Raw genomic sequence first — 14,696 nt, forward strand, 5'->3', positions numbered from 1 at the left:
CAAATGTAGCAAAACACATCTGGACTGTTACAATACCCAGGAAATGTCATGTTGTTCGTTATATGGCATTACGGGCTTTCATGAACGAAAACGGGTAATGAAAGTTTTATAAATTAACTACAATAACATCGTTCGCTGGAGCGTTGTTATTATGACAATTAACTTTAAGCATCAAGTAACAGGAAATTTGAAACATTTAAACAAGTTATATAATACTGCTTTTAGCAGATAAATTTGTGAAAGATTTTTTTAAACTATCTTCAGGGTCGTGTAAAAATTGCTGTCAATGTAAGCCTAGACATCTAGCGACCAACGTCTAAACTTCAGAAAAACGTAGCTTAGAGTACCTAGGTTCATAAATATTGAATTGTTAGAAAATCTTACGTGATAAGGGAAACCACTGTCATTTTCAGAATCAGCGAGTTCAAATACATATAAAACACCCACAATTTGAAAAACAATTTTACCCATGCAAACCAGTGATGAGTATAAATGTTTTTTGTTTATATACATGCATTTAAATAGTTTTTATAATAATTACCAACAAATTGTACACAGTTATGGGTATGAGTGTCATGTTGGAACAAATCCAAAGGAGGGAGTGGGGGACTGATAGGCCCATCACATCAGCTCCTATGTGCATTACCTTTATGATTTTTATGAACAAAAGTAACATTGGGAAGACCTTAAGGAACAATGTAATTTCATTTTCAATTTTTTATAAAAATATTCACAGGTGGAAAAAAAAAGAGGTAGTGGGCCTAGCAGCCCCCATCACCAACGCAGTCCTCCCTCAGGTAAACTATGGTTAAAACATTTACTAATTTCTACGTCGAGACAATACTGTATATTTCTACCTTAAGTTTCAATTTATTCCGCTCATACTCTTCTGCTGTTATTGTGTACTCTGGGAACACCCTTACACGTTTTACAACCATTTTTGCTTTGCATCCAATCCGTTTGCTTGCCTTAGATCTTCTTCCCTGTTTTTCGCCGGTTGCTTCTGCCTGAAACAAAAAAAAAAAAACACTTTTGTATGGATCTGTGTTAATGGTAGCAAAATATTATAATAATATTGATTGATAAACATATTTATTCATTTCTGTGTTCATATGCAGCACCCCCACTTCCTTTACCAAACTACACTCATTGATCTTCCACATTGTCTAGGAATTTTGTACTAACTCCTCACCTCATTTTATAATCCTTTAACTAAAATATAAATGCTAAATCCCCTAATTGGCTAATAAGACTTGTAACATTTCATTACAAACAATAATTTAACAAAACAATGACACTTTTACCCTAAAATGTAATTTTAATCGAAGAAAATTAATTTGCTTTATTTTACTTTACTTCTTGTGCCACTTTTGGGTAATTTGCGAAGATGGGGATGAGTGATGATATGATAAAATTGATGAATGGACACTCACAATCATCCATGCCCATGCTGGTATTTGAACCCCGGGCGTCGTAGTGCGATGTGCTAACCACTCTGCCATGTGGCCGGCAGTTCGAAGATAAGGATGAGTGATGATGATGAAATTGATGAAAGGACACTCACAAAGAACATCCATGCCATACCAGGATTCTAACCCAGGATATCGGGCACTGCAGCAGGGTATTCTAACCACTCCGCCATGGTTAAGCCGGGCTTAAGCCCTTTGAGTTTGAATGGCAACTCAACATTGTTGAAAATGAATGCGAACATTTATCTATAAAATATAATGTGTGGCAGCATTTACGGTGGTAAATGAAAAGGCAATGACGATGATGCTGGCAGCAGTGTCCTTATACGGTGCATGAATTGATATTTGCAGCAGACTATGCTTCACTTGTTGTGTGTTGTAACTCTGTGCAGTAAGGGTGCCCACATGGAACAATGCAATGCAGCATACTTGTGCTTTCATAAAGGCATACTTTGACTCAAGAGTAATATACTTTGTAAAGAAAAAATACCATCACTTCATTATTTTTAGTTTTCGGCATTTCACTCCTACATTCTCAGTTGTTTTATTGACTACATTCAACTTGATGATTCATTTCATTAATTCTTAAATACTATACTATATCTGTTCAATATACAGAGTGTTAATTTTAACTTGACATATGAAAATAGCGGGAGTGATATGCATGTGAGGAAAATTTGGTCCAAACAAACCATGATCCTTGTCGGGGGGAAAAGTTAATGGCGTACAAATGAGCCCCCGCACAGGGCCCCCCTGGGGGCAGGGGGGGCACGTTGTGTTTTTCAAATAGGAACCCCCGAATTTTGTTTCATTTTGGGATTCGCGGAGTCAAAATAAATAATAATTATTGAAACACGTAAATGTCGTGCATGGAAAAACAGTAACAGGCCCCCACGAAAATACGAAGAATGGCATGTGCAGAGGTAATTTCATTGCTGTCGATGGTGTCATTGAAGAGTGGAAGAAGTACCAAAAGAAGAGTGCGGAGGGGATAGGGGGAGGGGGCAGCATGCAACGAACAAAGTGGAAATACATCTGCTGGATTAATGCAGATGGCATGGATATGAGGGAAACAAAATAACGAACTGTGCCTGTGCCAGAAAAGTGAAGGGGTAGGGGATGTAAATCGTGTTTCCAGAACTCACGCGAAGAGTATGTATTGATATGTCAAGTTAAAATTAACACCCTGTATATTATTTAAGCCACAGTTAAGTATACGAATAAAAACAATTTTCCAAGTACATAGACTGATCAAGGGTTTTACGTATCATGAAATGCCAATTTGTAATTATAGTATGTAAATACACAGACTAGTATCAAGTGTGGAGACCCCTGGTCTTCCTAAGTGCTTTCAACCTTCAACGCATGATACGAGCGACATTTTGACAATAAGCGATGTTAATTTCATGAAACAAAACCTGTACAATTGCTTCCATTAGATCGTGTTTGTAGGTCTGGTTACCTAGTCTTTTGCACATAAAAGCCCTCTAAGTTCTCTATGGGGTTCATGTCTGGAGAGTTGGGTGGCCACAAATGTCTGAATATTGGTATCACAAAACCAGTTATTCACAAGCTGTGCACAGTGACAGGGTGCAATATAATCTAAATAAATAAGGTAATCCAAATTCTTCCCACAAAAATGCTCTTGTACAGATATTCATCCTGCCAATGCCTTTTGCAGAAAAGCACACCCATTTCATAACGCTGCCACAAATCTTTTAAGTTTCTGAAATGTAAGATTTTGAAGTTCTCCTCCGTTCCACATCCACAATTTCATTGAGCTCTTTTCCACAGCAGATAAAATAATTTTTGTTTGAAAATATCACAGGTTCACAGTCTGTACCATTCCATAAACCATAACGTCTGACACTCCATGGCTGTTTTTCTTTCATGCATCTGGGATTTTTATATGAAACTTTTTTAGCAACGCCATGTTCTTTTATTCGGGACATTACACTAGTATGACTAAGGATAGATCCTACCTCATTTTGAAGTCTAATTGCAATTTGATGTGACCTAGTTTCTTTGTGCCATGTGTTTTATCTTAGGATCCACTTGAGGAGATGTATGTTTCTTTCTGCCACAGTGACTTCTCAGTGATGATTTTTAACGTTTTTCTTGCTTTTCAGGCAACAGCTACTGTGTAGATTTATGCACATTGCTTATGTGGGGAAATGTCACACTTTCTACCAATGATTTTTTCTAGAAAACCTGTGCTAAATGCACTTCTAACAATCAGAATATGTACTCTCAAATAATGATAACATAGACAAACTGTCAATAACAAACACAGTTTGCAAAATATAACACATCACGAGCTCCACTAGTAACAAGAGTATTTAGAATCCTCGCCAATAGGACTGTGTCAGTTGATTGTAAAGCCCTCGAGCAGAAATTCCTATCACTAGACAAACAAAAGAATAACACTCCATGACATTCTGATTCCATACAAATGCTTCAATCAATGGATTTCAAGTTGTGTAGGAAAGATAAAATAAAAAATATATAAATAACTTACATGAGTGAGTAGGAATGTTTCAGAACGACGTTTCGGAAGTCTATACTACTTCCTTCATCAGGTAATAAAATAAAAAACATGGTACCGCATTGTTAAATCGTAAGTTGAAGATAGAAAAGGTAAAAAACTTACGGTGACCGCATAAAAACTCCGATGGAAGTCTTTGCTGGTTAAAAATTCCCTATGTTAAAAACAAAAACCACAACTAAAACAAATAAAAATCGAAGACCTATTACAGTCCCCTAGTGACTTCCGTCTGTGTTGGGTAGAACACATGGACCTTGTTTTTTACCTTTTCTATCCTCAACCTGAATCCTCAACTTACGATTTAACAACGCTGTACCATGTTTGGCACCTAAAGTTTTTCATTACCTGATGAAGGAAGTAGTATAGACTTCTGAAACGTCGTTCTGAAACATTCCTACTCATTCACGTAAGTTATTTATATATTTTTATTTGAATAGATAGTGAGTAAAACACACCATTGTAATATGTTTGTAGGAAAGATAAGTAGAAGCGAATGCAAACTATTTTAACATTTGTAATAAGAATACAGTAATGCTATTTTTTCTTTACAGAGTGCAATTATCTAACAATGCTAAGAAAATTAATTCTTCCCCAATTTGGATGGCTCAATGTGGATATCCACCATGTCTGTTTTCAACAGGATGGCACCACAGTACACAGCTTGGATTTCTTGTGACAGACCATTCCACAGAAAGTGATTTCCTATTATGGTGACATCCTGTGGCCTGCTTGGCCCCCCAGATTTGCCCTCGGAATTTTTCGTATAGGGTTTTCTTAAATAAGGAATATTGCAAACATGTCCTTGCACACTCAAGGACTGCATGAAAGATGAATGCATGCCAAGAACATGTCAGAAGTAGCAATGGATGGTGAGCAACGCCACATGGAACAATGTGTTGCATGCCATGGTACTCATTTGCCTGGGGTCATATTCAAACATTAATTAGTAAATGGTATTCCTTTCTGTACAATTAAGTACTAAGGTCGCTCAATAAAAATACTTTTTGCCATATATAAATGCAATTTCAAATTGTGCTATGAACTTTGCTGCACCCTTTATACATTTATTTTCCACCACTAATCCTGACATTCAGGTAGTTCAAGTTTCTCAAACATTTGTTCCACTACTAACAGCCTGAACTCATTGTACTTCAGACTTTCTCGACAAACGAAAATCAGGACTGATCCTTTGTGTTTTCTTTATTATACTTTCACGTAGGAAAGGTTAGATATTTCATCATCAGGGTGGCTACAAACAAGCAGAAATGAAATTCCTTGACTTTTCCAGGTTTTCCAGAACAAATTTTACATTTTCCCTGACAATTACAAACTAAACTAAATTGATGTTTTTGCAAATGGAAATAATAAACTCTTACAGATCCAGGTATGGATTTGTTAAGTACCTATATTATATTCTATGAAATTGACGTAATTTCTCTATGATTTGAATTCAAACTGCAAAATTGTGAATTTGGAAAAATTATTACAATTCACAAGCTAGGGAAGGATTACAGAATTTTATCATACCCAGTAAGTTTAAAATAAAATACTTGATTATTTTTAAAGTTAAGACTAAATGAGATTAGAGTGAAGAGTGATTGATTAAGAAATACATTTTGTAATTTGTCAGTCTCCTTATCCATTCTCGGTATTATATGTTGATATTTCCACTGAGGTTTGGAATCCTCTGCTTGCAAGAACCATGAGTGCGGACTCATTTTTTGATGCATAAAGCTACTTCTCTCTTCTTTGTAAAGCAAACAACTTAACTCTTGCATATAAATGAAACAATTGAATTGTACAAAATAAAGTGTCACATTTCCTTACATTATCAATGGGATTTCTGCTTCAGTACAGTATATCCAAGTGAAGTACTGTGAAAATGACAACATGCAGTTATACCATTATTGCTGACGAAAAAGGTATGTAGGTATTTGAAATTTAATGCAAGAAATTTAGAGAATTGCATTTAGCTAACCAAACATTAAAACAGGAACACTCTGTTAATAACAGCTTCTGAAAGTTCATATACGAGGGGCATCCTGGAAAAAACTCCAATGGTGCTAGTATGCAGCACTAGTGGCCGGAGAGCGACACACACATGCGGGCAGGAAGAAGTGGCATGAAGCTGTAATCTGGTACAGTTGCAATGCAGCCGTTTTAGGACAGTTCTAGGTTAAAGACTGCAGCTCTCATACAGTCTCCCACCGACTGTGATGTAGCCTACGTGTAGTAGATTTTTGAAAAGGAAATAAACTTTGTTCAAATCTCAATATGTTTATCCTACTTTTGCGAGATATACGTAAAAAAGGACACACTGACTCAAATAAACGGAACCGAATGTTGTCACTTTTCACTATAGTTATTTTGACAACTCTTGACATTTTGTATGGTTTCTGCATGCAAATAATTTGCATTCCAAACAACATACCGTCATTTAATTCTTCTTATTTCCGCCAAATTATTGGATAAATCACTGGGGCTGAGACATTACAACTTCATGTTTTATAATCCAAAAGTTGCTTTTTTAGGACTTTCATCCTGCAGTGTCTGCAGTTTCTTTATTTGTTCTTCAGCACATTTTAATTTTTTTTTCAGTTTCCAACACACTATCTTGTTTGAGATTGGGTATATTGGGTATATTTCCAGTACTCAAAGTCTCTGAATTATGTGCCATGCAAATTCTTCAAGTCTTTCCACTGCTCGCTTTCGAATCTGACATTTATTGGCACCTCCACTCGAATCAATTGTCATTTGGCTGTTGAACACTACTACAATTCACCACACAACCACGCAAATTTAAACATGGTACAGCGTTTCTATTAAGCTGCGGTCTACAGGTAATAATACTCAGCAGTTCTACTTTTAAGTTCCGTTCGTAATCGGCATCCAGAAAATGCGATGAGCACACTGTCGCTGTTTTGGTGTTAACAGGATCTAACCTCTTGACTTTGAAACCCACATCTTGCACGTAATCGGATCCTTTAGGAATGAAAAATAGATTACACCCAGGCACGTATCCAGGAATTACTTTCGGGAGGTGGGTGAACACCATTTTTTGAGGGGTATTGTATGTTTAAGGTCAGTGGTGGCAATTGGGTTCTAAAACGTGGGGGGTTTGCAAGGAAAGTTTACTTTCTCTTGGTAGACAAGGCTTAGCATTAAGAGGACATAGTGTGGAGGCAAGAAAATGGGGAGCAACTATCCCCTAAATCATCGCCACTGTTTAAGGCTCTCATTTTAATCAGAACGTGAAATCGGGACTTTTTTTACCACTCGACTCCTCTGTTTCCATGCTATAACTCTGTGTGCAGGAACCATCAATTTCTTCTGATCAGGATCAAACCATCTGTGTACCAGAAGTGCTTTTACGAAGCTGTCACACATACACAAGATGGACAATCCACTCGACAACGCGAGATTCAAACTGTGGGCTGCGAACTGGACACAGACAGTTCTCGAATATTTCTCTCCGATTCGAGCCTGAACACTACTAATGTGTCTTGTCCTCCCATGTTTGCAGCTCTTATAAAAGCAGAAACCCACCATATTGTTCATATTCAGGCCCAAGCACTCGCAAGTGTTCAAAATTGTGTCACAGCTTCCACAGTCTTCTCACACATCGGCACGAAACAAAGGAAGTCTTCTAGAATACAGCTGGATCGCGAAACAATTAATGTACAGTGAAAACCCTTCCGTTCCCAACACATCTAAATGTTTCGTCTCCAAATATGATTACTTATTTATCTCCAGTGATGTGCCCAAGGGAGGGTTGGTGGGGTCATAGCCCCATTTGAACGTCAAAGACAGGAAAAGATGGCAAAATGAGGACTGACCACCCACCAAAAATAGTATACATAACCACTCTCATTTCCGAAAATCCTGGGAACACCACTCGTTATCTCGTACACATTTTTTGAAATCAAGTCACCAGAAGTTTTTATGATTTCGTATTGGAGACTGAAGTAAAGAGCCTTGTACACGACCAAATAAATCATGAACAATTCCTTGAATTGAACGCTTAAAAGGAAATGACGTCACAGACAACGCCATTTTTCTCATTGGATCCCAGGTCCGGTCAAAGAATATCTATTTAGGAATGGTTCTAATTAATGCATATTTATATCCTCATTATATTCTAGAATGTTCCGCAGATAAACGATTCATAGATATTGCCAGTAGTTCGACTCCTCTTATTCAAGAACATTCCCTCTCGCGTCTTCCAGAGATTAGAAATTACAACGAATCGCCCTAAGTGTGGAGCTACCTTTGTTGTGCAGCTTCCAAATACTGACAAGTCTCTACATAGTGCTCAAGTTCACTGCGACAACACTGAAAGCTCAAGTAAAGTTTATGTTCAATATTATCAACAACAGGGTAATTCTCCATCTTGCTTTCATAAGTATTCCTCTCCTTAAATTATCGTCACATTATTCAAGAAGATAAAAAACTAATTTTATGTAGTGTAAACTGAAAAATTACCTGATGGGACTCGAGCCACTTGATCCCCATCTTGGATACGCGCAAGTAACAATAACAGTGTTATAGAACATTCTGAGTCTTTTCTCGGTAATTATTTCTCTCCTTAAATTATTGTCATATTATTGACAAAGCTGAAAGCCTAATTTTATCTAATGTAAACTGAAAATTTCCTGGAGAGAGAGGAGGGGGGGGGGGTCAAGCCCCCTATATCCCACTTTCGATGCATGCTATTATCAATAACAGGGTTACAAAACATTTTCCGTCTTGCCTTGATAATTATTTATCTCCTTAAATTATCATCACGTTATCTTATTTCACACCACAAGAAACCAAAAACCTCATTTTATCTAGTTTAAACCGAAAACTTTAGCTTGGATATGTGCCTGTCCTACTGTATTTCTTGCGCTGTTTGGGCACAAAGCAACAGCACAATTGCGTGGCATTTTCCTGAAATGTTATTGTTGTTGGAAAAAAATTCTCCACTATCACACAAGAGCTACAGAAAAAGGAAACACAAGGCACTTTCACGTTCCCTCACACAAATGCAGATCCTATAACAAGCGGAAAGGTCAGTGACAGAGTCCCCCCTGTCCCGTGAGTGATGTCAGGGTTGGGACCACCCACGACCCTCTTTTTTCAGCTTCGGGAGGGAAGCCTGCACTACTTTCTCAACTATATTATATACTTACTTTGGGCATACTTATAAAAAAATTCAATTCACAAATTTGAAACATGTATCATAATGGAGACATTCATGTTTTGCATTTCATTTTAAGTCCACTTTATGCATAGATAGACAAACCAGGGCTGGACCTACAGTATCAAGTTGAATCTGAACCACTATACTCTGTCCCAGCTAACTGTGAAGCAGGCAAACGAAAACAAGTCTCTGCGCAAATAGTGACGCGAGATGGCTCCACTAATGAACATGTAAGAGGAACAGAATTGCGTGGAGTGGGGGAAAGGGACAGCAGTTATCAGCCTTCACAGTAGCATGTACTGCTTCGCTCTGGCCACTCTATTTCCTTCGCTTCTCTGACGCTATGTGCAGCCTTCCTCCACAATTAGATGGGACAGGGTATATGTGCCTTCACCAAGTTTTGAACCTGAGACCTCTTGGAACAAGGCTCTTGGTGTCTGGAACTATGGCCGTATAATTCTGTGTGTTGTCCTGTTTTTTGTCCTTGTGTGTTCTGATAGCCCCTTTGCAGCCTCAGCTTTTAACCGAAGTCAGAATATTTTAATTACATGACATTACAGTTACGTTATTTTAGTTAAGGTAAGGGGCTGAATCCTGTATCATATGACGGGTACAAAATAGCCTAAGTGCTGATGCACCCAAAATTTTAAATTCAAATTCACTTTTGACTAATCACGAATATCAGGATGAACGGTGATAAATTGAAATGGATAAAAGGACAAACTCAAAAGCCCAACAGAGGATTATACTCACTGCTATGGAAACACACGCTAAGCCATCGGGGAAGCACTGTAAGAACGTAATAGAATGAAAACACACAGAGCCATGGTTTCAATTGTGTAACAATTCTTGCACATTTTACAGGAGCACAAGGTTGAGAAGGTTGTGGAAGTAAGTACATATGTTTCTGAGGAATGTCGTCATGAAAATCAGGGTGTACAAGTGCTCATAAGTTACTACTATTTAAAGGGTTCTTGTGTATGGAAAATGTACATATGTGGCCGAGATGAAGGCAAGTGTGAAAATACTAAGACAACCACACTTAACAATCCTAACCTAAAAAAAAGTTAACTTGATTATCCATGACTTTTCCAGGCAGTCTACATGGCTGTATATTCAAATTCCATGATTTTTCTTGTCTGTGGTGTGTTTTATCCAGTGGTGTATTCTTGCATGTTACCTGAATTACTTCCTGTATACCAATTTTATTTGTATATATAGAAATGCTTGGAAATTTGAAGCTGTCAGACTGTTCTTGTTTTCTTGCATGCATGCATTGGTATTTTATTTTTATATCAAATTAATATAAAATAAATACATACAAAAATAAGAATTGTTGCAGTAACCCAGGTCAAATTTTCAGAATATGCCACTCATTTCACATGTAAAAATACTCAAATTTTGGTTTTAAATTACAAACTTTGAAATGTAAGAAAAAATGCATTATGACAATCAGTAATTATAAATAATGCAAAACTTTATCATAAAAGAATTGTCAAATATGTGAGAACTTTTTAAACTGTCATTGTATGATTTCACACTCATTCATTACAGAAACACAAGAAATAGATTTACCCAACAGAACAGCCACATTGTAGTATCTGGAATATTACTGTAATGGAAGCAAAAACTCACCAAGTGTTGAAGTGCATCCACTGCTACTTCCTTATCTCTCTTCATGTGATCTTGCCCATGTATACAAGAGTAATAGTAAACACCCTCAGGTTGGAATATAGAGCCAAAGAAAGGTATAAGAGTGTCCCTAGTTTTCAGCTGAAAATGGTAGGTTGCAGCATCTGGTGAGGAAAAAGAGACCTATCAATTTGATTAGTTAAATTTCACATCTGCTGCACATGACAAATGTGATTTCTGGCATAATCATAAGCAGGGAACGGATTTACAGTGCGTCCATTTCGATCTTCAGCCGAGAGATCTTGAGAAGCGTGGCGGGCGGCGCTGACGGAGATGCCGACATTTGCGCCCTGTAATGCCCGCTTATATTTATGGACATATGCAGACATTTATATAAATATTGCAAAACGAGCACTAACCTGTGTTATAAGAGTACGGTTTTAATTTTAGTAGCTTAGTGGCTGTATGTGCCGATGATTTTGACACGCCCACCTCTTGTAAAACACGTCGTAGAGGTTTGTTTGGAGAACGTTCTAACGCTGCACCAATATCATCGAGTTTTGCTTCGGTTAGAATCCACCGTTTTTGCTTAGGTGTTTTAAAATTTAACAATCCAGTTTCTCGTAATTTAAGGACAAGATGTCTAACCGTATCTCTGTGTGGAGTTGAAACGCCTGGGAATTTCTGTACAAATTGCCTACACACGTCTCGACACGAGTCTGTTTTCACGCACGTGTCACATAAAAAATCCACCCTGGACTAAAGAATAACGAGGCTCTGGCGACTGGCACTATGGCCAGTATAATTTTGTGTGTGTTGTTCTGTATTTTGTCCTTGTGTGTGCTGAGTGCCCTTTTACAGCCTCAGCTTTTAACGGATGTCAGAACATTTTAAGATTTTTAATTATGCAACGTTAGAGTTGTTATTTGTAATGGTAAGGGGCTGGCCCCCGTATAATGTGACGGGAGCAAAATAGCCTAAGTGCTATACATAAAAAATCTTTGTTCTAACGTGAACCTTGCGGCTGTCATTCCAATCGTCTCACTGACACAACACACACACACACTGCAATAACACAAACAAGTAACTGCAAGTAACCAAGAATAACACTCTTGCTCACAGTACGAAATTAACACGCTCTTGGTTTACATTGCTCGCCACTATATTCACAACTCTGTCAACTCTGTCTTCATCTAGTCGCGAAGGAACAAAAAAACTTGAGCTCGGATAATTCGGATTGCAAGGAAGCTCACGAAAACCATTCACTTTTAACGGTTTCGTCTGCAGCGTAATCTTGATACAGTGTTGCATATTCGAAACCTCCAAACGATTCCCATGACCACAAAACTCTTTCAAGGATATAAACTTAAGCAGGACGTTACTGGTCAAAACTATGATTAAAATGCTTTATTATCTGTGGCTCTTAACATCGTTTGTATAGCGTATTTATTTGTGTACATAAGAGCAGAACTTGGATGAATTACAGAAGAACTCTTGCGTGTTATAACACAGGTTAGTGCTAGTTTTGCAATATTTATATAAATGTCTGTATATGTGTATAAAAATAAGCGGGCATTACAGGCCGCAAATGTCGGCATCTCCGTCAGCGCCGCCCGCCACGCTTCTCCAGCTCTCTCGGCTGAAGATCGAAATGGACGCACGGTATATGTAAATACACATCTTCATATGATGCTAAAGCCAATGTTATGTTGTATTATCATTACAACATGGAAGCTCAAAAAATGCAATTGTTTAATTTTACATATAAAATTTCCACATTTTCATAATTAGTACTCTAAGTTTTCCCTTCTTGTGTTAAGTACTGAAGGTTTTCTGTTCATCAGTATTCTGTTGGTTTTGTACTATGTCAACAATAGACAATGCAACTGATGCCAGGGAATCAAGCTCAAATTTTCATGGTGAAATCCATTGACAGTGTGTTCACTTAGGCTCAAGGCCAACACAGCACATAACTGCAGACAGCACGGCGCAGATGCCGGCATTTTCGATCTGTAATATCCCACTTATTTTTACGGACATATCTTTAGATAATTATATTTATATTGCATAACGAGTACTAACCTGTTTCATAAGATTTATTCAAAGTGGTTAGCAAGTGCATTCACACATTCCCTGCATCTTTTGACGAAATTTTGATTGACATATTTGTGGTTTCCAAGTTGGTTTCTTACCGTGCAGGACTTGCAACCCTCTGCTGGAACGTAAGGATGCATGCTGGGTGAAAAAATACCCAGAAGAAAATTGCTTCATAAGTCTGAATGATAATTGTTTCAAGGCATGTAAATAATATCTTCAATGATACTAATTTTATTAAGTTTGAAATTTTTTATTTCTTTACGCAAAGATAAAGTTGGGAAAAAATGAGATAGGAAATACAGTAAGAAGAGCATTTTCTGCTACAGATAAAAAGTACCAGGACAGGAGGAACAGTTTGTATCCAGCAAGATGGAAGGTCCCTAAACAGCTCCTTCCTAACCGACCTTTCCTAACAGTGATCTGGGGAGAGAAAGGTATGCATGCTGGATTGTCGTAGGAGGAGAAAACAGTATTATGGCAGTATTATTTTACTTGTTCTCTTAGGAATAGCAAACTTCTAAACACAAAAACATGTACTTCTTCCTTTGGGCCCCTCTATACACCTGCCAAATTTCATGGAAATCGGAGGGGGACACTTAGATAACCTCCCTTGTAAGTGTGGAAGTTTATTAATTACAAATCACGCAAAATATATACACACACACACACACACACACACACACACACACACACACACACACACACACACACACACACACACACACACACACACACACACACACACACCCACCCCCCTGTTTTCCCACCCTCCATTAAGAGGAAGCTGGACTTTTCACGCCAAAGCGAGGAAGTTTTAAAAGTGCTCTGATTGGACTGAGATTTTTACATGTAATAGAGCTACTCCCGAGGATAGCGGGAATCTGGGTGTGGCTGCTATACACTCCATGGAAGTTGAGATATTGACAAAGAATGTGCGGACAAGCACAGCACCCCCAAGAGAGGAAGGTGCAAACTTAAGAGTATTGCGAGGAATCGTTATTCATTTGTTATTTCTTAGGTCACACACTGCGTTGACGAAACGTTATGTAAGAGGAAGCCACAAGCACCAAACCCTGAAGCGAGGAACCAACTAAACACAATAGTGTTCGTAAAACGTGAATAGAGAGGAACTACATGATGATTGGCAGTTCATTCGAAGCGCGCGCTGTGTTTGACGGTCATAAATCGGCCCCCATTGGCTGCGCCAGCTGTCAGTAATCTACCGTCGATCACGCCGCAACCCAAGCACCGCCCTCCATACCAAATCATATGGGAATAAATGTTGCAACAATGTACGAGAGCGTCTCCGCGCCAAAAGGGGTGGAACAAGCTGGTTTCGGATGGCTTAGTAACGGTGCAAGCGGTACGACAGGCGAGAAACGTACAGTGGCCATTTTATACCTCGCGCAATTAGTCGACGTAAGGTGAAAGGAAATAAATGCAGGCCCGTAGCTAGAGGGGGGCAGGGGGCAACTGCTCCCCCTGCGAAATGTACAGAACACATTCCTACCTGGTATTCTCACTAATCTTTACAATTATATCCTGTATTACTCTAGAAACATAACAAAGACACTTACTGATTTTGTGATTTAATGAGGTGTGTGGGAAATAAAAGGAAATAAATGGGGAGTTGTATCTTAGGGAGATAGACTAAATTGTGGTAGAATGAAAAATTATTTTTATAAAAAGAATATATTTGAATTTTCATCACATGGACTTGTTACTTGTTTGGGTTAGTTCTTAACATCGCTTTATGCACAGAAAGGCTAAT

The 14,696-nt window shown here is 38.1% G+C and overlaps 1 protein-coding gene across 1 annotated transcript in view; it reads right to left on the bottom strand.

The window, feature by feature from the left end:
- LOC145996428 (uncharacterized) overlaps window positions 1-14,696 on the bottom strand; it is an 87,013-nt gene that overhangs the window by 9,618 nt on the left and 62,699 nt on the right. The window contains exons 2-3 of the mRNA XM_083132902.1: window positions 10,832-10,992; window positions 858-1,007 (exon numbers count right to left, since the gene is read on the bottom strand). Of these exons, the coding sequence (XP_082989028.1) occupies window positions 858-1,007; window positions 10,832-10,992 (311 nt within the window). The remainder of the gene's footprint in view (window positions 1-857; window positions 1,008-10,831; window positions 10,993-14,696) is intronic.

This window comes from Lepisma saccharinum, chromosome 12, assembly GCF_977018435.1.
Source record: "Lepisma saccharinum chromosome 12, izLepSacc3.1, whole genome shotgun sequence".
NCBI classification, from domain to species: Eukaryota; Metazoa; Arthropoda; class Insecta; order Zygentoma; family Lepismatidae; genus Lepisma; species Lepisma saccharinum.